Source organism: Rhineura floridana, chromosome 4 (assembly GCF_030035675.1).
Source record: "Rhineura floridana isolate rRhiFlo1 chromosome 4, rRhiFlo1.hap2, whole genome shotgun sequence".
Classification (NCBI taxonomy): domain Eukaryota; kingdom Metazoa; phylum Chordata; class Lepidosauria; order Squamata; family Rhineuridae; genus Rhineura; species Rhineura floridana.
Window position 1 is genome coordinate 106,025,496 of NC_084483.1, and position 25,054 is coordinate 106,050,549.

The following is a 25,054-nucleotide window of genomic DNA, read 5'->3' on the forward strand; positions in this document are numbered from 1 at the left end:
ACCAGAACTATCACTGGAAGCTAAAATGATGAAACCGAGGTTATCATACTTTGGATACATCATGAGAAGACATGATTCATTAGAAAAGACAATAATGCTGGAAAAACAGCATTTATTGATTCCATAAAGGAAGCCCCAGACCTGAACTTACAAGATCTGAACAGGGTGGTTCATGACAGATGCTCTTGGAGGTCACTGATTCATAGGGTCGCCATAAGTCGTAATCGACTTGAAGGCACATAACAACAACAAAAATATATTCTCGCTGGTAAAACATTTTACATGAACAAATTCGAGATGAGATGCTTTGCTGCTAAAAAAACAGTTAACTTTATAGGCCATTGCTTTATAGCACAGAAAGTATTGATGTCTATGAAACCAAAGTAAAAGTAGCTCCAGCTGTTACAGATAGCAGTTTTTGTCCAGAAGCATTACACCATGGAATATATATATACATATAGACACACATATATGTATATGGAATATGCATATAAATCGCTGTTTTTGTAGCTAATACCTACATCAGTTCATTAGCTCTAATAAGTGTCTGCTTCTTACTTGGCTTCAAAATGCGACAGCCAACCTGAAACAAAACATATTTATTTATTTGTTTGATTTATATCCCACCCTTCCTCCCAGCAGCAGGAATCTTATTTGTAAAAAAAGATTCAAGAAAATAGGAGCTGATGAATACTTTTCACCAATCTTAATGAAGAGCCCAGACAAGAAACTTAAAACATAAAACAAAGGTCATGTTAATTATAGGCCTGCTTTAAACATGTATTTTAGGAAATGGCTTATAAGTTCAAGACGAAGTATCTTAATATGTATGTCATGTATTAGATGAAAGTATGCACTAAAGTTTTCAGCCAAACAAAATTAACGTTAATAGGACAGTCAGCTGCAGCATGACATGAGAATTACTCATTTTTCAGAATAAATTATTTCATGGCCAGCTTCTGTGTGGTAAAAAAATCTATTGATCATCATGGCAAAAAAATAATAATTATTGGCTTGTTTCTGAACTACTTTTCCCACTTTGTCATGCTCTAGTTTCATGTTGGTACACTGGTTTTATATGGGTTTTGTTTTAGCTGTTGCGTCTACGTTAGTTTTAGATGGATTTTGTTGATGCTTTTATAATTGGTTTTGCAAATTTTGGATGTACTTGTATTTTTAATGTCTCTATAAAACACACAGAGAACCTAGTTTTATATGGGCAGTATATAAATGCGAATATTAAAAAACGTATTAAAAATACACCCATCTGCTTATGAATAACAAACTACTGCATGGCAATGTCACAGACCAGAACTGAAAGTCACTGAGCAGATTCAAGATGAGCCAAGAGAATGTATGCCAAGAAAACAAACTTAGGATCAGAACCTTGCAATGAAAGTGTGTTATTGTGTCAGTAAGGCAATAGAGGAATTCAAGCCCAATAGAGGCTGGTGGCTCCAGTGTCAGCAGAGCAGTGCTGTTTAGACAGCTTCCTTGAAAATTCGGACTACAACCTAGAGCAGATTCACTGCCTCACTGATAGTGGAGCTACCAGCCTCCACTGTTCAAGCCCCTCCTTCTGCCATTACTATCAGAACTGTAACCTCCATAATATAAGTGATGGAAGCTAGGAAGCACTAGCAGCACTACTAGGCCGCATGCTACTGTCAAGCATGGGAAAGACCCTCATCTACTGTTGCCACAAACACACACAAGCAGCATTTAGCACTGCCAAAGTGACAATGGAGCACGCTCCTTTCTTTGTGAAAAAAGCTGGCAGGTGGGCAGACAGCAGCTTGCCAGTTATTTGCACAGAGGAAAAACATTCACTGCCAAAGTGATCAGGAAATATATAGTAGTATCAGAGTGGCATGTTAGAGCAATGGCTGAAGATCTTTACCAAAAATACAAATCAAGGCAAGAAAAAAAAAGGTTCACTTTACTTTGGAGGCTAGAGAGAAGTTGGGGGAGGGGGAAAGGAGGAGGAGAGAGAATTAAATGTGTGAGTCATCCAATGTGAAAATTGTTGTTTTAAATAATTAAAAACCTGTTAGACACATGCAAATAATGGGCAAGACAGTCCTTAATCATGGTTAAATGAGCATAAGCGAATATGCGAGCCCCTTTCAGCAACTCTACCAGGGCCGGCACCAGAGGGTGGCCAAGTCGAGCCCTGACCGAGGGCCCCCGAAAGGCCCATTCCTTAAGGTCAAAGGGTAGTGCTCCTGTTCTGCAACCCATGGCAGCATCAGCTCCCAACCCTGCCATGGATTGCGGAGAGGGACCTCGCAGGCACCCCTCCAATACAGTAACAGTGGGCTTCAATAAGCTTGCACACAAGTCCCACCTACCTCTCCCATTCCTGTGAATTATGTACGCACACTGTGAATGCATGCCTGTCATCAGCCAAGATGGCACAGGGGCCTCCCTAAGGGGCTGATGCTCCTGCCACAATCTTGGTTGATGGCATGCATGCACGTGCAGTACGCACATCATTCACAGGGACAGGAGAAGTAGGTGAGTCATGTGGGTAGGCTTATTAGCCCTGTGCCACTTTAATAGGGAGATTGCGCTATGGCACCGCAGTCGCAGAGTGGACTGGTGCCCAAGGGCCCAGCCATGTCTGGCACCAGCTCTGAAGTCCACTCTCAAGTTTCCTCTACTGGCTTTAAAACCATAGTTAAGGCTTATGTAGCAACATTAACCTTAATTTCCTATGTCATTTAATCAGCTTTAGGTCTCTTGAATTCTGCTTATCCTTTTTATAGCATACTCCTGTTTTACTTATGATTATGTTATTGTTTTCTTTCAATATGTACTACAAGCTGCCTTGGAAGAGAAAATTGAAGAGTGACATATTAAGTATTTCTGGGCCTTTTACACATAATTTTAGATCTTTTGTTGGGTTTCATCTTGTTTTTAAGGTCTTGCTGCCTTCTAATGTTTATTATGATTGCTCATATTTGTATCATTTGTATTTTAACTAATTTTGTATGTCGTTATGAAAATTGCTTTGGCAATTTTTATTGAAGAGCAGTATAAAATATCTATAATAAATAAATATAATTAATAAAACAAACAATTTAGCACTTGGAAATTAGCAGGTGGATTTTTTTAAACTGAGAGCATAACACTGGATACTATTAGACTTCCTTTTAGGTCACTAGTATTCATATGCCACATATAAATGAGAGAAAGCATTTTTTAACATCAGACACATACCTCTGGGGTATCTGGACTGGAAAATGGAGAAGCACCATAGAATCTGTTCTCTTTATCAAATGACTCATTATCATCGTTGCCCTGTGATGCAAATTTCTCCTTTAGAGCTTCTGCTATTAAAGCTGCGGGATCCCATCGTGATTGCGTTATTTTCTTTGTTTTAGGTAGAGGTGTACCTCCTGGTGATCTGAAGAAAGAGCCAAAAATGTTTCCAATCTTTAGTCAACAATACTGCTAGTCCCAGTTGGTGAACACATATGGTAGTATTTGCTAACACGTTCATTCCCAACATAGGACTTATCCAATGGTGTTCCACTGATGGAAGGCTTTTTGATCCAGCGGAGGCTTCCGACAACACTGGAGAGAGGCAACTTTCACAGATTCCCTCTTTGCCCCGCAGACACTAGAGACACCACAAATCAAAGGACTGAAATGGCCTTCAAAATAGCATGTGAGACTATGCAGGGGGAGGAAGAATCTGTCAAAATTGTCACTCCCTGATCCACCGACAGAAGCCTCTGCTGGGTCAAAGAGCTTTCTGTCAGCAGAAGGACAACACTGGATACAACCCACACTTTCCATTCCAGGCTTGAATGCTGTTCTTGGATTCCTGTGAACTGTGGCAGTATTTTACCATTTGGTCTACTGTGCAATCACACTCCTTGGGTGGGGAACCTCTGGCCCTCCAGATGTTGGTGCAACTCCCATCACCTCTGACAATTGGCCATGTTGAGCAGGGTGGATGGGAGTCAGAGTCCAACAACATCTAGAGGACTACAGATTCCCAGCCTCTACCTTAAGCAGTCAAGGGTGTTAGAGGCACAAACAGTCACTGCAGCCCTTGGGCACTCCAGGTAATCCCATTATCTGTTTGTTCCCAACGCAAACCACCAAGATAAAGCTGACCACACCACTGTTCTATCATTGGTGGCAGGGGATTATGGAAATCTTTCAAAGCAAGCACTGCAGACTCTTTAAGTTATCCCCGCTCCACCAAGGACAATATTGTCGCAAATCTGCAATATGTTCTATATCCTAAAGAAATCACACACAAATTATGGGCATTAAAACAAAATCTAACACAATAATTAACAATTACACTTCTACATCAGTCACCTTTATTTCAAACATTCTAATTGTTCAGTCATAAAACCAATAGATGCTAATAAAAGAAGTAACTGCAAACACAGGAGGGAACTCCCACATGGAGCCCTTTAACTCATTCACTAGTTCTTGGCTATAAAAGCACATTGCAATGTCTCCAGACATTACATGCAGCAGGAAGCCATGTGCACTTCTCCTGGAGCAATCGAGCTGCCCCGTCTGATACATGCCAACTCAACCAATCTGTATATGCTCCAGGCTGGTGGGGAGAAGAGGAATGAGAGTCACTCTGAAGATTCTCATTCAAGGTAAGGCCGAGTATGTTGCAGTACACTTGACACTATGTGCACCTGGCATAGGGATGGAAGTTCGAGGAATCATTTATTTATTATTCATTGTATTTGTATACTGTGCCATAGCCAAAGCTCTCTGGGCGGTTTACAATAATTAAAAACATTAAAAACAAATATACAAATTTAAAAACACATTTTCAAAAAGCAATTTAAAAAGACATGCTAAAATGCCTGGGAGAAGAGGAGCCTACTATAGATTCCTTCCCATGAGCTGAGTTGCAAATGAAGGAGGGCATGAATAAGGCACTCAAACATTTTATATAAAACTAAGACAATCACTTCTTCATCTATGTCTGGGAAGCCAACACAATATACACTGAACCACATGAAGAGTAGCCACCCTCACAATAACACAGCGCTGTACAAATGTATGTGATATACTGATGTATTCAGATATTGGAAGCATGCATTTTCTATCATGCACCTCATTCTTGATTCCAGTTCATTTTCAGATTCTTGAGGAGAAAAAGGAAGCTCAACCACTACTATCAATATTCCAGTTCAACAACTTTTAAAAATATATGGCAAAAACTATTTCTAGCAGCTATAATGAACGGTCAAGTACAGGTTTAAATGCTGTGTTGCCTCTCATCCACTCAGCTGAATGAGGAAAGGAATGAAGGTCATGAGCAATAACTTGGATTTTCAAGGAAAAGAGTTCTGCTAGTTTAATGTGACAGTCACCTGCACAATTTGCACTGGCATATCAGCCCAAATGCATTCAAGCAGGAGAATGTGCAGACAGAACTGTGCATGAGCATATAAAACCAATTTCACAGGCACTCTGAAATAAAGACTGACGGTGGTGACCCTATTTTAGATCCCTTTCAACATTATTTTATCTTCAAATGTATATTCTGCTTTACGTACCTTTCAACTGCTCTTAGTTTGACCTTATTTATATCCTTCAGAACCTCCATCATACTAGGAACAGCTTTAGCATTCTGCCATCCAGCACTATCTGTAACTTTTGTTATCTTACTTGCAGCCCGACGTTGTTTAATAAGCTCAATTGCTGACTTACGGGAATCAAAATCAGATGGAGGTAGTGGTGGTGGTGGTGGTGGAACAACTATATTACAAAGAGAGCTAGGAACCGGTGTAGAAGTCATTTCTGGCTGTGGGAGAGCACTAAAAGGTATGTTTGATAAATTCACAGTACTTGAACCTATTAAACAATTGAAGATACAATATTAGGAGAAAAGATAACTAAACTGTTTAAACAAAAATATTCATCCCAGATATATCACTTGGTGTACTTTTAACACAATCTGCACAGCCTAACACAGGAAAGCATGAACAGATGAACACAATGAGGAACAAAATCAGGTTACCTCATAATGCACTTTTAAAAAAGTTATTCAACAGACTATTGCATTGGTTCTGCCTGAGTGTCAAACTTGGATCAGGGAGACCTGGATTCAGATAACTGTTCAGTCATGACAATTACTGAGTGACTTTGGGCAATTCTATCTTAGCCTAAGTTTCCTCAGCAATATTACAGAATAAAATGGATTATTATCAAGTGTGGAGTAAAAATACTGGGTGATAGCCAGCACTTTTTTTCTGGTAAACAAAACGAGATGCCAATACTCATATCTTGATAAAAGTGCCATGGGTGCCAGCACAAAATGGCTGCCATGGGCAGCAAAAAAGGAGGTGCCAGTACTCTTTTCTGGTGAGTAACATTTTAAAAAAGGCACTGGCAGTATCTAACTAACTCGTTCCATCAGAACAAGGATTTCTACTTGCACAATGGAACTTCCTTTCCTCTCGTGCACCCTTCCGAAATCTGGCTCCAGAAGGTTGAGGGAAAATTCACAACAGATAGGGAGAGGGAAGGACAGGGGAGAAAGTTTTGTTGTGAAAGCAGAATTACTTGCACTGACAGAATGATTATTTGGAATACCAACCATAGTAAATAAACTACATTGAATAGCCTTCAACCACTGAAGCTCTTCTCAGCTCTTCTATTGTTTAGGCTAAAAAAGGAAGTTCTACAAGGCTGAATCCTGAATACTAAAATTCTCAACTGGTACAGTGCAATTGTAAAATGTGTGAAATACATAAGAACCCTACCTATAATCAATTTTCATTTACATAATTTATTGATTAGAACTTTTAAGGTACCCAGTGGCCAGGACTCCCCCCACTACTTTTTTTCTTTGAACAGCAGATGTTCACACTGTTTCAAAATCCGCTGTTGAACAATCCTCAGACTGAAAAGTGATTTGCCAAGCAACCTCAGAGGTCGCTGTCCACGAACTGCCCATTGGAACATGTAGAAATAGTTGTAGGTTCTTTGGATTTAGGCAATATTCCCAATGTAATATGTTGATCAGACTTTTATTTCTAACATATTTGATTTCATCTTCTCTTGTTTGTTGTTGGCAAAGTGGGCAAAGGGTGCATATATAACTCCCAGAAACTGCTGTCAATGTTTACACATACACTGTGTGGAGAATGAACAAAGAACTAGCAACGGCTTTTTATATAAATTTTGCAATCAGATGGCAGCGTGACTGGATGCTAGGAAGAGCAGGAGAATCATGCACGGATAAACGTATTAGGAGTCACATAGACAAGCTTACATGACTGATCGTTCCCTGGCCTATGTATCGCCACAATTCCTGCAATCTGTGCACGAAGATGAGCTAACTCATTCTCAAGAGCAGAAATTTTTTTGAACGCATCTTCATTCACAATAAGTGATTTTTTCATTCTTCCTTTTGAAGCAGCAGACACAAGCCCTCTCCGTTCATCAAATCTAGAAAATATAAATGCACAGCTTTATAAGCGAACAGAGGAAACACTCAAAAAGTCAAGATTATTACTGTAAAGAGATATATATGTACATTTATCTGACCATCACATTAAACTCAATATTAAGTGCATTTAAATTTTAGATAGGTGTCATTATCTGTTGTCTTTTCAGTGCTTACTGAAGACCTTTCTCTTCCAACAAGGCTTTTAAGTAGCCCTTATCATTCTAGCGTGCATCTGTGCTGAATTGTTTAAGACGTTTCCAAAGATTTTCTTTCTAAAGATATTTTTAAGACGTTTTGTTTTTAAGACGTTTTATCACCTTTTGCTGCCCTGGGCTCCTTCTGGGGGGAAGGGCAGGATATACATTTAATAAATAAATAAAGCACAATCCTATACATGTCTAAGTAGAAGTACATACCACTGAGTTCACTGGGGTTTACTCACAGATAAATGGGTATAGGACTGCAGCCCTGACTGAAAAATGAATTTGGGGTTTTGTGGCATTATCTCTTTTATACAGTTTGCACAACATTGGTTTATTTACCAAAATCTATACCTGATGTCAATGTATGCAAGATTCATATAATATTTATTTGACACAAAACACACCAGGTTCGCTCTCCTCCTCAGTGCAGATTAACCAAGTGATTATGTAAGTGCATACATTGTGGAAGGAAAGAGAAGCAGTGTTCGTTTTCTGGGATACAGAGCAGCTATTTATTTATTATTATTTATATTCCACCTTTCAGGATACAGAGGAGACTTACAAATATCATCAAAATACATTAATAAAGCAAAGAGTAAAATATAACAAGTTATCAATATTAAAATTTGGATAAGGTTATAAATAGCCAATTACACAGAGACATCAAAAATACAATTGCTCAATTACTTGTAATCTATAAAGTAAAAAGGTACGGAGCCACCAGCCAAGATCAACAATTGCAATTTCATGAGAACTCTCATATGGAAAATGTTAATGTGATGACAAAAAATTCTTAAACCATTGGATTGCATCCTGAGAATGGCATGTAGAAGGAAGCTCACAGAAGGGGGCTTTCCTGCTGACTAGTCCCCTGCTTTTCTCTCTCTTCCCACCCCCACCCCAGAGTAACTCTTGACAACCGGATGGACTCATGAGAGGAGGAAATTGGCATAATTAAGTGCTGCCACCTGGTGTTCTACCAAAAATACTACCTTGTTGCTAAAATCAGCCTCCATAACTAAGAACTGGAAGTGGTCAATGTAACACCATCTTTTAAAAAAAGGGATCCAGGAAATTCCAGGTTAGTTAGCTTAACATCTGCTCCAGGAAAACTAGTGAAAAGCATGATTAAAGATAGAATTACCAAACATATAGAACAGGGGTCCCCAAGCTTTTTTGGATCTATGGCCACACTTAGAAATCTAAGAAACTGTTGTGGTCATGACATAATACCCATTTCAAAAAACAAACTGGCAATGTTCACGAACACCACTCCCCTGTGAAAATACACCCCCCCCAAACAAGTAAAAAACAGTTAAAAACCAAACAGGAAATGTCCCCCAAAAGACTATGTCTCCCAACCAACCTTCCCCAAACCACATCAAAAAGCAACAACAACCAATCTCTACTGGATCATATCCATATGGTTTATTAACATTCTCACAGAAGTTTATGAGTTTAATGAGACAGGGTTTACCCTTGCAGAAGCCATGCTAATTCTGCTCAAGCCCCACCCCTCCTAATTGTTTTTCTTAATGTGGTTTGGTGGAGGTTGATTAGTGGACATTATCTTTTGGAGGGGTTGCCTGTATGGATTTTGACCGAGAGTTGTCACTATTCGATCTGGGCTTTTAAACTTGTTTATAAATGAGTTAGAGTTAGGGCTGAGCAGTGAGGTGTCTAGGTTTGTGATGACACCAAATTGTTCACGGTGTTCAGAACAAAAAAGAGATTGCAAGGAGCTCCAAAACAATCTCTCCAAATGGGGTGAATGGGAATTAAAATGGTAAATGTGATTAAATGTAAGTAGGTATAAAGTGTTGCATCTTGGGACAAAAAATCCCAACCTCACATATAGACTTATGGAGTCTATACCGGCAGCAACTGACCAGGCAAGAGATCTTGGAGCTGTGGTGGACAGCTCAATAAAGATGTTGTTCAAGTATATAACAGCTATGAAAAAAGTGGATGTTATGATAGGGATCATTAGGAAAGGGATTGAAAATTATCAGACTGCCATTATATGACTCTGTGATGCAACGGCATTTGGAATACTATGTACAGTTTTGGTTGCCCCACCGCAAAAAAGATAATGGAGAGCTGGGAATGGTGCAGAAAGGGGCAATCAAAATGATCATGGGGATGGAACAACTCCCCTATAAGGAAAAGGTTACAACATTTGGGGCTTTTTAGTTTATAGGGAGGGGAACATGATATAAATGTATAAAATTATGCATGGTTTGGAAAAAGCAAATCAAGCAAAGTTTTTCTGCCTCTCTATGGAATTTGCTACCACAAGATGTAGGAATGGCCACCATTACTACTGGATAGCTTTAAAGGAGGTAGGCAAATTCAAGGATTAAGGATAACGATATACTGCTTTAAGTCTTGGAGACAGTATTCCTCTGATGTTGGGGAGCACAAGTAGGGAGAGTGCTACTGCACTCATGTCCTGCTTGTGGGTTTCCCATAGGGATCTGCTAGGCCACTATTAGAAATAGATGCTGAGCTAGATGGATCTTTGGTTTGATCCAGCAGAGCTCTTATGTTCACACGCAATCCAAAGTCTACTTGTACAAGTGCTTCCATTACATTTTGGCCAGTCCTCTTCTCCCAAGGAAATCCGTCATGCCATAGCCCACACTGTTCAGAAAATCCCCTGACCCTTCAGAGAGGCATTTGGGGTGGGACAGAGAAAGTCACTATCCCCATCTACCCTCACTCTCCATTCTCAGGTCCAACCCATCATTGAGCAATGTAAATGTGATCCAGATACCTTACATTTTTTAAAAATTAAATGCTGATTGTTAGTCTCTCAGGTCAGAACAGCTGTAGCTAAGAAAGACTGAGACAATCCTATTACAAAACATGCAGTCATTCTTAAGAGTTTTACTTGCCTAAATCTAGCATATGGTTCTCCGTCATCGTCTGCCACCCACAAGACATCAGCAAGGGAAGGCGTAACAGAGCCAATAGTGCTACTTTGCTCAGGTGTCAAAGAATTCAAACTCTGGATTGCCTAAAGCAGCAGAAAAAATATTGTCAGGTGTCTATATATTTGTATCAGTTTTTAAAAAATTAAAAAGGTATCAAGCAGTGTCCACTAGTTTTAGTATTAGAATGCATTATTTCCCTGTTTAGTGAACGGTACAGGAATATCATCTTGTTGTCTTGTATCCCATGCCCCATCTGTCAACTATTTAAAGCTTTTTTTAAAAAATGTTTTTAACATTGTTTTGTTTTAATGTATTTTAAGGTCTGTTTTTATGATATTTTAAAGTGTTTTTAGTGTTTCTGTTTGCCGCCCTGGGCTCCTGCTGGGAGGAAGGGTGGGATATAAATCAAATAATAAATAAATAAATAAACTGTTTCCAAAGCTGAAGAACCCTGATCTTTGAGAGCAAGAACAGACAAGTCAGCCATCATTTAGAGGTTGTTTACAGCCCCCACCACCACCACCAATAGCTGCCTGTCTCTAAGTGTCAAGCTGTACTGGGCAGAGGCCGATCATGTGGAACAAACCTCAAGGCCAAGGAGAATGGTTTATAGTGAGATGGAGAGTGTCTGCATGGCAAGCCACTGCACTCAAATGACAAGCAATATCTGAGGAGCCACAAAAGGGAACAGAAGTAGCCTCCACAGGTTGACTATTTATTGCCTTCATTTGGTAGCAATTCTATACCTCCAACCACTTTTACGCTCCTTGCCTTTATCTTTAAAAATTCTAGTCATACATTTAAGATGAAGTAAACTGGAACAGCCTAGAGCAGGGCTTCACATTTCAAGAGAGGTTTTGGCGCACTATCACCATAATCCTCCTGAACGTTCCCAAAGTCAAAATATAGCATAATTATCCCAATTCATTTTCCCTGAGCACAGCTGCAGCACCATCTTTTAGCTAAATTAATAACAAACAAAATACATACTAACTCTTACAGACTGTTTGATAGGATAGCATTCAGTACTTTATTCAAAGTATTACAGCGCAAATGATCTTAATTACTTAAATAGTTTGGCTTTGGGCTGCTGCAATAAATCATCCAGAGAATCAAATACTACTTTTCCATATTCATAAGCACAGATATATTTTGGACTTTTTTCTTCTAATTGTCCATTATGTCACTTTATTCTCAGAGGTTTATAATGGCCACTCCACTATACATTTCTATTACACCTTTCCAAATCCTAAACAGCACAATTCCAGTAGAATTATTTATTTCCTCTATGCAGTACATGACAAGATTAGATTCCTTATATTCATCTTAAACTTGGCAGTAAGACCTATACCTGAAAGCGAGGCCTTGGACAAGGAGTTAACGAAAGACACTTCCCCAATCTGCGAACAAAACTTCGAGTAGATCCATACTTTTTTCTTTCCCACGCCCAGGACATCTAAGAGTCAAAAAGGCCTTTGCAAGTTAAATGTGAGCATTTTAAAAAGAGCTGACAACCAATTAGATAATTTTAGTTGATTAATCATTTGTCTTTTAAGTATTGGAAAAAAATTAATTGGTTTACAACTTAGTATTAAAAGAAAGCACTGGAAGAAGAAAAGTCTAAAAAAACAATAAGTGTGTGCACTTAACTGAAGACCCTCAGATTAAAAATTGTCCTTATAAAATTGCCCCAACAATTGTCAAACTAAAGCATTATTTGAGTGATCCATTGGTAAGAAGTTACATCCCTAATTTAAGAATGAAGTTAATAAGAAATATCCTATTGTGGCAACCCACTCACACAACAGCCATTCCATTAGTAAGAACCCTGTTACTAGTGTAGCACAACTGCTGTTATTATACTCAGTGAGTTAAGCTTTGTGCAGCACCTCATGCACAACGTTAACTCTCAAAACTCTTGCAGTAATGTTACACTGGATCTCGCACAATAAGATTAAGATATTATAGTGGTCTATAATAGTTGCAGAATGTACTAAATCATTTAAATACTATATGATACTAAGAACTGCACCAAACAAGTAACAGAAAGAGTACCCAAATACTTACAAACTTTCACCAATCCTAAGCATACTACTTTTTTTTTTTAGGGAACTTATAGGATAGGTTGATAAGTCAAATACTAGATTTGTGTATATTTTGTGAGAATTACAGAAAATAACTTACTTGACTACAGGCCTAGTAGAAAGTGTATAAAGTAAATACCATTCATTAATTTATTCCAATTTTATTCATACTTTTATTTATTTATACTTTTGCAGTAAGGGGGGGAGGCGGTCTGGATTTTTTTTACTTGGAAAATATTGCCCTAAATTGATTGAGATCCAATTTAGCATGCTTATTTTACTTGTATTTAGTAAACAGTATTTTTTTAAACAACCTATGTTAATTTATGTGCTGTATCTCTCAAAAAGTTTTCAGTAGTCAAAAAGTACTAGAAGTTAAATATTTGGGGGGGAATCAATAAAACACACTTACAGTGCAATCCTGTGTATGTCTACTCAAAAGGAAATCCCACTGAGTTCAAGGTAAATTGCACTTTGTGTGGTTTAAATGTTATATTCAAAAAAATGTAAAGCTATGCTTGGAAATTATTTTCCTTGGAATCCTTAAATACACTTAAATACCCTTACATTAGATTTTAAAGGCCGGGAGCAGGGGGAAATAAGGACATGATAAACTGATGTATTAGTGTAATGTAATCAAACTTCCTAACTCTCACAAGCTCTACTGGAAGCTAAATTCCAGACTATCATTAAAGGTAGTCCTACACATAGAGCATTATTTAGTCACCTAATACCAAACATCTCTAGGTGACTTACAACAGATTTAAAACATACATAAATTTAAAACAAGAATCCTAGATAAAAACACACATGATCACTAAAATTCATCAATAGGTTAAAAGCCATACACAATAATCAATAAAAACTTAAAATCCATCAAATAACAAAAAGAAGTAACTAGGACAACACACATCAAAGGCCAAAGACCTAAGTAAAGAAGAAGGTCTTTGCTTGGTGCTCACAGACAGATAGAGAATGCGCTAGGCATGCCTCCCTGGGGAGAGCATTCCACAGTTGGGGGCCACCACTAAAAAGACCCGTTCTCCTGTTGCCACCCAGAACTTTGAATTGAGCCTGGAAACTAATCAGTAGCCAGTGCAGACGTGCCAGCATTGGTGTTATATGTGTGGACCAACTTACCTTGGTCAGTAATCTGGCCACCAAATTCTGCACCAGCTGCAGTTTCTGAACAATCTGCAAAGGCAGCACCACATATAACACATTGGAATAGTCTACGCTAGAGGTTACTAGAGCAGACAACAGAAATTAGGCTATTCAGATAGTGGCACAGTTGGGTCACCAGTCAAAACTGATAGTCAGTTCTCTGCGTCAGTGAGGCTACTTGAGCCTCAAGTGACAGTAATGGTTGCAGCAGAGCTTGCAAGTAATTAGTTACAAAAAACAAATTACTTGTAATTTATTACTTTTTTGAGAAAAGAGTGGGTAATTTCTTCACATTTTTATCGTAAGAGAATGAGGAGTAAGTTTTTTTTACTTTTGAGGAGTAATTGTAATGTTTCCAGCATTACTTTTGCGCATTACTTGGGGGGGCAGAGGAGGGGAAGTCTTCTTCTCCTCTGAATCGTGGATGAAAATCATGTGCCTCAAACTGGGCTTCTGTGCAGCATCGCTCCTCCCTCATGCTTTGTGGGTGTTTAGGAGGTGACAAGGAGGAGGTGAAAAGTGAGATGGGGGGTGGAGTCAAGAGAAAAAAAATTGTTTAAAAAAATGAATGGTGGTGAAGAATGGAGTGGAGGGAGAAAGGAGCTGGAGGGTAAGGATGTGGATGAAGGAGGCAGCAGTGGAATGGAGATAAAGAACTGTGTCGGTGGGAGACGATAACGTGTGTGCTTGCATGTGTGTGTGAATACTGTTTGCACTTGGCATGCAAAGAGGCCTCCGCCTCTGCCGCCCTACCTGGCTACTTGCTGCATTTGCAGAGCTATAACATTTTTGCACTCCCGGGGAAAATGTTTGCTTGGGTGGGTGTGCCTTAGTAGCAGGGCAGAGTCCAGGAGGTGGTTGAGTGAGAGACATGACGCTTGCTGGCTGAGTGTGTGCGCGCGTGTGCGGGGCTTGCACTAATGTGCAAAGATCTGAGTGGTGGCCTCTGCCTCCCTCCCCATCTCCCTTACCAGTGGAGAGACAACCATTGCTATCTTATGGATAATAAGAATTATCCTACCTCTGTGTGTGTGTGTGTTTATTTTTAATGTTGTTTTAAGTGACTTAGGTGTTCAGCAGCCAAGGCCAGCACTTAAGTAACTTAAGTGTAATGGTAATGATTACTTTTGAGTAATGGTAAAGTAATAAATTCCTTTCCGAACAATTGTAATGGTAATTTATCCCTTTTGGGGGCCATGTAACAGTAACTGTAATTTATTCCTTTTTAAAAATGATCTTCCAAGCTCTGGGTTGCAGATGTACCCAAGTTATATACTTGGGAGGGTTTCTTAAGGAGGGGGTTTAACCGCTGCCTCCTTTAAAGAGACAGGGCCCATCCCCTCTCTCAAGGCGTCATCAATCATCTCTTTGACCCAGCTGGCTGGGCTGTTCCCTCTACGCTAGTTTTTATCAGCCATGAGGGGCAAGGAGCAAGAACAGCTGGCTGACCAGACCAAATCAAACTCCTTTTTCTACATTCTTGAGCCAATCTGGATATAACCAACAGACGTCTCATCACAGCCAGTTCCACTTTCTCTTGATAGGTACATAGCTAATTAATCAGCTCAAGCCACTGAGATCATCTGCGCCTCTGTAGGTAACTCTGACTATAGGAGGACCCCAGGAGTAATTTCAGTTAATTAATTTTATGACACAGTGCATTTTCCACAGAAAAACCTAATAGTGGAAAGTTTTACTGCCCACTGCAATACTCATATAGGGTGGACAAAAAGTGTACACTTCAGAGCACCAACACCAAACTCCCACTGAGTTCAGTATAAATGCAAGTCATCTAATGATCAGTTAATGAACATTTGACACTTGATTGAGCCGGACCATCTCCTAGCCATTAGGAGATAACAGTAGAATCATAAAATAGTAGAGCTGGAAGGGGCCTATAAGGTCCAACCCCCTGTTCAGTGCAGGAATCCAACTTAAAGCTTGGAAAAGGAAAGCTTCATTTCACTCAATACTTCTAACTATTAACAAGGAAATTATATGAAAGATATGCTAAATCTAAATGCGTGACAATTTTAGAGGTATCATTACCACTCAAATTGGCTCGATCATGCTAATAATTAAACCTTAGATTAAGCCTAGAACTTCCAAGAACAGTTATGTCTTTTTACCTTTCACCATGGACTGCACCTAAAATTATATTACTACTCTTCTCTATCTAGAGCTAGAACATCCCCCATTATTTGCTCTATTTTCCTTTCAACATAGGATTATATGAAAGCAATAAAACCATTATTCACCAGTTGAGTACATTTCAGTCTGGCATCAGGCTTGGTTTTGGCACCAAGTCGGCTTTGGTCATGCTGGATGATGATCTGTAGCAGGACAGACATGAGGGGAGTGTGACCCTGCTGATTATCTTTGCAAGCTTTCGATACCATGGACCATGGTATTATCCTGGAGCGGCTCTGCAAGTTAGGAGTTGAAAGCACTGTGTTCTGGTGGTTCTGCTCCCACATACTGGACCATTTTGAGAGAGAAGCATAGAGAAGCTTTGTTGTGATATGGAGTCCCACCAGCTTCTCTTCCCTCAACAATGTTTAATATCTATATGAAACCATGGGGGCCCGGGAGGTCATCAGGTAGTTTGGAGCTTGGTATCACCAATATGCAGGCAAGACACAGCTCCATTTTGTATGATCCAGATGAAGTCATGCCAGTGATGAATTGGTGCCTGGAGGCAGAGGGTTCAATGAGGGCCAACAAACTGAATGTAAATCCTGCCAGAGGCACTATGGTGGGCAGTTTGCATGTACAGGAATTGGATGTACAACCTGTTCTTGATGGAGTGTCACTCCACCAAAGAAGCAGGCCCATAGTCTGAGGGTATATTTGGATCCAGCAGTGTCACTTAAGGCCCCGGTGGCTTTGGTAGCAAGGAGTTCCTAGAACTGGATAGCCTTGCTATTGTGATGCATGTTCTTGTAACCTTACATCTGGAAAATGGAAATGGACTGCCTTCAAGTCGATCCTGACTTATGGCGACCCTATGAATAGGGATTTCATGGTAAGCAGTATTCAGAGGGGGTTTACCATTGCCTCCCTCTGAAGCTAGTCCTCCCCAGCTGGCTAGACCCTGCTCAGCTTGCCACAGCTGCACAAGCCAGCCCCTTCCTTGTCGGCAACTGGGCTCCTTGGGTCTATGCAGCTTGCCCACAGCTGCACAGGTGGCAGGGCAAGTAACCCCTGAGCCACTCACTGTGGGGGTGATCTTTAGCTGGCCCTTGACACCCAGGAGACACAAGCGGAGATTTGAACTCATGGACTCTGGACTCCCAGCCAGGCTCTCCTCTAGACTACTGAAATGTGGGGTCCCACAGGATTTGGGTTCCTTTAAATACATCCAGAGATGTCTTTAAGTAGAATGCTGCCACTAGAGAACCGACACGTGCATCTGCACGGTCATATAACACCTATTCTGTAGGCTCTGCATTGGCTGCCAATGTATTACTAGGTCCAGTTTAAGGTGCTAATATCAACTTTCAATGCACTAAATGACCTCCTCCCATGCCAACTAGCCCGGACCGTGCAGTCAGCAGGGGTGGGAACACTTGTTGCTGTCCCACCAGTGGACATGGCTTCCTGTGCAATGATGTGAGGTAGGATGTCTGTTGTGGTGTGGCACCTGGAGGCATGGATGACAACAATCTTCAGGGATTCCACTGCCAAGTTAAAGCATATTTGTTCTCCTAGGCCTTTGGAGGTAATTAGCTAAAGCTGCCTAAGGCCCAGGTTTTATTGATGGTTGGTTTTATTAACCACTGTATTTTATTGCTGTATGATACTGTTATATATCATATTGGAAATTTCAAAGCGATAACTGTATGCGATGAGGGATGGTCTTGAAATTTCCTAAATAAAAATAAGTAACATGAGCTGCTTTATGAAAAGGTACACTACAGCAGGGCTGCCAGAAAAGTAGAAAAAACATAACTGCTTTTGGGGGGGGAAAGTATGTCTTTGCTTAATTTTATTATTTAATCTGTGTTATGTTTTATATTATAATTCCCTTATTATTGTTCATATTTTATTTTAACCGTTTTTATGTATGCCACCCAGATAACTATGGTTACAGGGTGACAAAGAAATATTGTTAATAAGCATGTATGGAAGACTTCCAAGACAGGAAAAAAATAACAAGTGAAGGAAAAGGACAGTGGGGAGAGGATTTCTACAGAAATCTGAAGCTATAATTATGCAGGAATGTCACTATGAAAGACAGGGAATTGACATCAATAATCTCACCGCACAACTCCTTGAGATGCCACATAACTGTAGGAAGCGTGCTCCTGAAAACGTATTTGAAGGAAGATGGGATGCAATCATAAGAGCAAAACCATTAAGACAAACTTCACACCTTTGTACAAGCTGTAAAAAGGAAAAAGCCATGAAGACAAGACAAGGTAAGGATCCTTAATCAACCTGAATATTTTATATTCTTAGTCAGAGGGCTACTGGAGCCAAGAGTTGACTCCTCTTCAGGAAGAAGTCAAGGCTAATCAGGAATAAAACCTTTATGCCCTTTCTGGAGAGGAGAACTTTCCAGGGTGGTTTTTTTTGGGGGGGGGGTGGAGGTGGGGGAGGGCTTTGCTTTCTAAAGGTAGTTCTGCTCCTTTAGAGCTATGGCTTGGGAGTAGGCTATAGACCTTAAGTCTATACCAAAAAAGGAAAAGAGAAAAAAAGAGAAAGTGTCTTTAGAGCACTTGGCAATGCAACAATGCCCAACATTATATGGTCCTCCAATCTGCACAGCCTTCTCCTAAAAGGGATCAACTGCCCAAGGTGGCACAAGCTCTCTGAGCCCCCTGCAAGCAGCGCTCTGCTCCCTCAATAAGGGAGGGAGGGAGATAACCACGCAGAGTAGCAAGGAGACCTCCCCATAGACAGTGTTCTGCTCACCTACCCAGGGATAGTTACTCAAGGTAGCAAGATGCCTCTCCGAGCTCCCCAAATGCAGCACTTGCTTCTCTCTCTTTTGGCAGTCATTGAGGTGCTTCCTGGATGGAAGAGACCACCTCCACCTTCCTACCTACCACATCTCCCCAAATCCACTTTGCCCAATAACCAGGGAGAGAGTGCTCAGCACACCATTGACACAGCCTCCTTTACCCAGCAGCCCAGTTCTGTGCTTGCCAAAGGGACTAGCAGGCCAATGCTACCACTGTCCCTTCCTGTTTCTCCCCTGCCTTCTTCCTGAAAAGTTAATCCTTTGCTCTCTGCTCCATTCCCTGCTGACCTGAAGAACACTTCGTGGTAGTCCAACTTACTGATTTGTTTTCATGCTGAAACTACCATCAATGCAGCTCTCCACAAGCAGCAACAGTAATAATGGCAATTGACAGGAGTAGCCCATGTACAAATTTTGTTAAATGAAATCAAACCACTAAAAGATACATTATTATGTCTGTAATCTGCATCTCCTATAAGATCAAGGCAGACATAACTACAGAAATGACAGAATCCAAATTTTGCAATATTTATAGTGTCAGGCAAGACATGTACTCAGTCTCGTATGGCTCTGGGGAGAAAGCCCTCACTACTGCCTTTATTATCAAATATACCAGGATACAAATAGAGTTAAAATGCTACCTAGCACAAGAGTAATCTTGGTTTCATAGAATATGCAACTGTCAAACAGGAGACAATCAACTAGACATCTAGCATCCATGAGCAGTGCATGTGCTGAGAAAATTCTTGCTGAGCTCCAAGAAAGAAAGGAAGACTCATCTTCATATCATGCTCCCCAGAGGCTGATGGAACAGTCCTCGTGATGAGCATAGAGTGGAATTATGGAGCACTGTGAAGATGTCAAACTTTTTACTCTGTTTAAATGCAAAACATTCATGCAACATCCCCACCCCTGAGCTCGATATTTCCTTACCAGTTCCGCTGGCACCCCATAATATTCCAGCAGCTGTCTTAAGAGATTCAGTACTAGAGACATTTTACAAAGCAATTGAATTAATCCAAGCGCCACTTAAAAATTGGTGTTGCACATGCCAGAGAAGCTCGGTAAATATTTACTGCAGCTGCAAAGAAAAAAGTTTATTTCACAATTAGGATAAAAAGACAAACTCAGTTTACATATACATCCTCTTGAAATAATTATAAACATAATGTAAAAGCACAATTAGTAAAAGATGCAATTATCTATAATACTATATTAGAAATAGCAGTTGAAGCAAACCTACGAACTTGGTTTAAAGCTCTTGAGAAAACATGTGCGCACACAGATATACACTGCTACACGTAAAGAGAAATGCCTTTTATCATTCCCAAGCCTTTTCAGAGAGACAGGAAGGCCAACATGTAACATAAGGGCCTTTTAAGTCGAACTATCAGGAACCAAAATTGGTCATGAATCAGAAAAAGTTAAGGCCACACTTTCGGGCACAAGTCCAGGATCTTAATAATTAAATGTAGTAGGCACTCTTGCAGCCTTGACTTGCTACTGCTCTGCATGTAATTGGCAGTAGAGGAGGTGCAGCAAAGAGCATGGCCCTTCCAAGCACAAAGTGAAGTACTTGAAATCCCCCCATGTGGCACAGTCCTGAAGGGAGCCTTCCAGCAGTCTCCTTCATTACCACCTCTTCCTTCTTTTCCTCAGTGTCCACCATGGGAGCCTGCTTCTAAGTGGAAAGAAAACACTAGATAACGAGGGGCCAAACTGGGAGAGATCAGTAACCTCTTGCTTCCTCCATATTCAATTGAACTGCATCTGACCCCTTTTCTTCCTCTCCTCAGAACTAGGGTCTAAAACTAAGTGTAACTGACACTTTATATTATACATGGTCAGAGTTCCTCAGGACAATTTCTCAGATCCCATACCCCCAGTATATAACTTACAGATAATACTATTACCATATAGGGTGTTGCAAGAGTTATTGTGATAAAGCATGAAAAACAATTTGATAATCTGAAATGCTATCCATGTGCTGATTTTTATAAAACCCTGAAAACAGTGCAAGAGGTAACATGAGGGGTGGGTAACATGTTCCTTAATTTGCACTTCATTTTTTTAGTATGTTGGCTTGGAGACTGGGTATTTGTACAAATACCCAGTGTAGATTGCATTGCTATCGTGATCAGGAACTGTAATCATGATCTAAAACACCTGATGCAGTAAAGAACTCTTGGCTGGTGGTAGAATGTTATATCTTATTAGAGTGAAGAATAATTTCTTAGCTAATAGCATGAATGAATGAATTTATTATTACAGTCAACAGACCATTCAAGAGAACATACAAAATATAAAAGTATTAATACACTCATAATTCATCCCTATACAATAAAATAATTAAATTCAATTAAAATCATATTACAATTTATTAAGAGATGGTTAATTCATTATAGTTTTCCTGTATTGGATGGTCGTCGCACTGAATTTAGCAACTGCAAATGTCACCTCAGGTAAGTAGTCACCTAGTAACTAGTCTAAATAAAAAGCTTGGTCTCTACCTGGAAAGGATCGTAGAATAGGTAAAATTAATTTGGTTCTCAGATCCTGATAGTATGTACATCGAAAGAGAACATGTTCATTGGATTCTGGTTCTTTCACAGCACATGAACATATTCTCTCTGAATAGGGAATTTTATTGTATCTGCCTAAAAGGATAGCAGACGGTAGGATATTTAGACGCATTAAAGTAAAGGCTCTACGATAATTAGGGAGCTCTAGGGTCGACAAATATGTCATTAGTGTGCAAAATTTGGGATTGTGTCTTTGCTTCTTAATAAGGTGACTCTGAAAATCAATATCTTTGAGCCGTTGCTTAACTAGCTCTCGAGCAGCTTCCAAGCTCAATTGTAGTATATAAGATGGAGAGAGACCTAAGGTTGATAGTTTATCATGGATCATTATCTCCCAGGAAGAATGATGATTATCTAAAAGAACATGAGGAGCCAACCCTAAGGGGTTAAAGATCAGTTTTAACCAAAATAATATCCTCAGCTTCCAAACGGTTGCCTCTATAGATTGCAAACCACATTCTAGTCTCAGAATGTGGTTAGGTACACAGGTGGGAACTCCTAATATAGCTCTTAAGAAGGAGTTTTGAATAGCTTCCATCTTTGTAAAATTCATAACTGTACTAATCTGGGCTCCATAAATAAGTTGGGGAATTATTTTAGCAACAAAAACCTTTCTAGCCGGGGGGATAAGTCGACCTCCTTTAGTATGAAAAAAAGATATTAGAGACTTAGTCGTATGTCTGGCATTCAGCAGACTAGAGGTTATATGCTGCTGTTGGGAACCTGATGATTGGAAAATGATTCCAAGATATCTAATGTTTTTTACCTGTTCTATAGCTAATAGCTGTTTTGGTGGTTGATTGAATTCTTCAGTCTGATATATTGTGTTTGGTAGGGATTGGGCTCGTGGGAGTTGTAGTTCAAAAAAGTAACTTTTCCAAGCTCTGGATTCACGTGGTGGTAGGAAATGCCTTGTGCTACCACTTTACTACAGTAAATTTGTTATTGCTAGTTAATATACATTTGCCATTTATGAAGGAGTCAGAGTCAGTACATTTCTACCGACTCAGACTACACCCAAAATTGCTCCAGACTCCGACTCCACAGCCCTGAGAGTCAGTCATGCTTCTTTCTGCCTGTCACCCAATGTGAAAGGAATATTTGTTTGCTTTCAATTATATTAACCCTGAGATGAAATAAGGTGCCCACCTTAAGATACAGGGAATATAGGGCAATACTTGGGGAATTTTGGCCCAGGTACCAAAGTATCTTACACTGACCTTATCTAACTGTGTTAAAATGAATAGCTAATCAGGCATGAGTGATCTTGTACACATAAGTTCAGGCTGCAGTCCTATATGCACTTACTTGACAGTAAATGAAGCCAAACAGTTTCTACCTAGACGCACATAGGATTGATTGCGCTGTTAGGCTCCTCTCATAGAATAACTTGTCATTTTTTCTATTTCAGTACAATTTTAAAAATGAATTCTTACGACTTTGCTTTCTGGCTTGACAAAAAAATGAAGCAGCATATGTGATGCTACTGCACATGACCCACATATCTACATTCAAAGTTTTGGCCTTTTTTTTCCTTTGACTCCCAACAGTGTTTCACACATCATACAAAATGGTAAGTTTATATTTTTAACAATTCTTTTTTTAAAATAAGTCTCATTAATTGTCATTTAGAAAATAACATTGTTTAAAACAAGTTTGGTTAAAAATACACACTGTTCTTCATTTAAGATTTAATTCACAATACTCAAAAACATACTGTACTAGAGCCTGTTTTCCCATGCAAAAGAAAATAGGGAAATTTGATTTCTGAGGTCAAGCATTATGAATGATAGATAATATAATACCTGCCATTTTATTGCAGAAAGCGATGTGTATTTATAACTATTAAGCAAATAGCATGGGCATTTATATTCCATGTAATAGAGAAACAATGATTTTATTGTTTATTTATTTACTTGTTTTTGCCCAGTAGTTACCAGCTATCTAGTGGTAGACTGTGAGGTAAGTACTGGATCATAGTCTTTGTCTTCAAACATACAGACTCACACAGAATCAAAGAATCACACAGAAAGTACCAATTTCTCAAAAGCCCTCATTTTGCGTAGGCAGATACTGCTGTGTAAGAATCATATGGGCTATCAATAATTCATTGATGGGGTTTACTGTCCCCCATAATATCCCACACAAGTGTGTGTTTTAATCTAATTTACAGTGCAATCCAGTACTTATCATATAAGAGATCAGTCCCACTATATCCACTAGGGTTTGTTAGGATTGCAGCCTTAGCCTGATATAGCCAGAGTTAGCTGCATACTCTTCACTATCACAACAAATCTAAACATTTGATCCACTCTTCCGGAGTGGCCTTTTCAGCTTCAACATTATCAGCTTTCAGCTTCAACATTAAAAAAAAAGTTTTTGAAGTCCAACATTGCCTTGATTTTGCCAGATATGAGTAAGGGGAAGGGGGGGGTGCAACAACTGCCCCCAACCTTCGGATGCAATGGTCCTAAGTAGTATTTCCAGAAACAATATTAATATTCAAAATGTGAATAAAATTGTTGTATCACATGCACACCTAGAAACCTTACCATACCTTTGCAGCCCCAAGCGAAAATGAACCAGACTTTATCGAAAGCTTTTAAAAAGCATATAACTTTTTGTAATTACTAGGCAGCTGATTTTTAACGCAATAATTTCCCAGTGGTGGTATCATCAGCACCTCAAACTCGTCTAAATGAAGAAAGAGAAAGGACAGTCACGTGCATAGAGAGGAATGCAAACATATTTTCGTAATAACAAAAACCTGGAAATATGATTGAAGTCTGATATAAAAATATTTACAATAAATAAATATTAGTTGAACCAGAAGCTGTTGCCAGCACAAATACATCTCTCGTCCTTTGTTTTAGACTTATATATCGGTGATATCGTAGCAAAACGAATGAAGGGGAGGACAGTTGAGCTTCCTTTCCTCGCCCGTTCAAAACAGCGGCTAGGAACAGGAAGGATTTTCCTCCATATAAAATAGCATACGCCATTCAGCAATAGCGTTTTACCATTCGGCGGGGGATTGTTTTTACATCCCATGTGTTTGTCCAGAGCCAAGTCCGCGCCCCATCGGCAGGATGGAGGAGAAGGTGGAATGAGGAAGCGAGCGAACCCACAACATGCATCAGGAACACCGGCCCGCCCCAACGGTCCTACTCAGCCGTTGAGAGGAGTCTTTCAGAAACTTACCAAACCGTCAACGAAGTAGAACACTCACCGACCCCGACCCGCAGCACGAACGCACGACACTGTAATTGAAACAGAAGCCACAGACTCCCCCTCCCGCCTCTCTCCCCCTCCCTCAACCCTTCTTCAGTAGCACGGTCCCTGCAACAGCACAATCAAACTTTGGCACTCCCTCTTACGATTGGAGGAAGCAGATAAACGTAGTTCACTTTGTAACCTATCCGGCATCACGGAGGCGTGGTCTCTGAAAAGCCACCGTTTTTGACACTAAACGTAATCATAGGAGTGGGGGCGGGCCTTAATTTTACGATTGCAACGTCCAAGAGAAGGAAAAGAAATTAGAGCGCGGGGGCCGATGGGAAGTAGCAACCATCGGTTTCTAGAGGACAGTGGGAAAATTAAGTTAATGGAGGCTTGGCTGTCAGTGGTTCATCCTTATTCTAGGTCCGTTCTCTCTTTATCTCCCATCTATTG

The 25,054-nt window shown here is 39.9% G+C and overlaps 1 protein-coding gene across 5 annotated transcripts; it reads right to left on the reverse strand.

Moving 5' to 3' along the window:
- Positions 1-314: 314 nt before the first annotated feature.
- Positions 315-24,812, reverse strand: MTFR2 (mitochondrial fission regulator 2). 5 transcript variants are annotated; one of them, XM_061626335.1, is made up of 10 exons: positions 24,760-24,812; positions 23,940-24,076; positions 19,734-19,881; positions 18,098-18,220; positions 11,938-12,042; positions 10,548-10,669; positions 7,271-7,446; positions 5,550-5,847; positions 3,223-3,409; positions 315-583 (listed from the first exon to the last, which is right to left on the reverse strand). In XM_061626335.1, the coding sequence occupies exons 3-10, from the start codon at positions 19,794-19,796 to the stop codon at positions 518-520; spliced, it is 1,140 nt and encodes a 379-aa protein (XP_061482319.1). In that variant the 5' UTR covers positions 19,797-19,881; positions 23,940-24,076; positions 24,760-24,812; the 3' UTR covers positions 315-517. The 5 variants fall into 5 exon arrangements, with proteins under 5 accessions (XP_061482319.1, XP_061482316.1, XP_061482318.1 ...); XM_061626332.1 differs by lacking the exon at positions 24,760-24,812 and adding an exon at positions 24,584-24,732; XM_061626334.1 differs by lacking the exon at positions 24,760-24,812 and adding an exon at positions 24,403-24,490.
- Between the last annotated feature and the right edge of the window lie 242 nt (positions 24,813-25,054).

Bases quoted from the DNA above. Each gene is read 5' to 3' on its own strand.
- MTFR2 (XM_061626335.1), bottom strand. From the start codon at position 19,796: ATGTCTCTAGTACTGAATCTCTTAAGACAGCTGCTGGAATATTATGGG. The intron at 10,670-11,937 runs GTATAGGTCTTA...CTGCTGCTTTAG, and splicing joins GTCCAAGGCCTCGCTTTCAG to GCAATCCAGAGTTTGAATTC. The intron at 7,447-10,547 runs GCAAGTAAAACT...TATATTTTCTAG, and splicing joins GAACCATATGCTAGATTTAG to ATTTGATGAACGGAGAGGGC.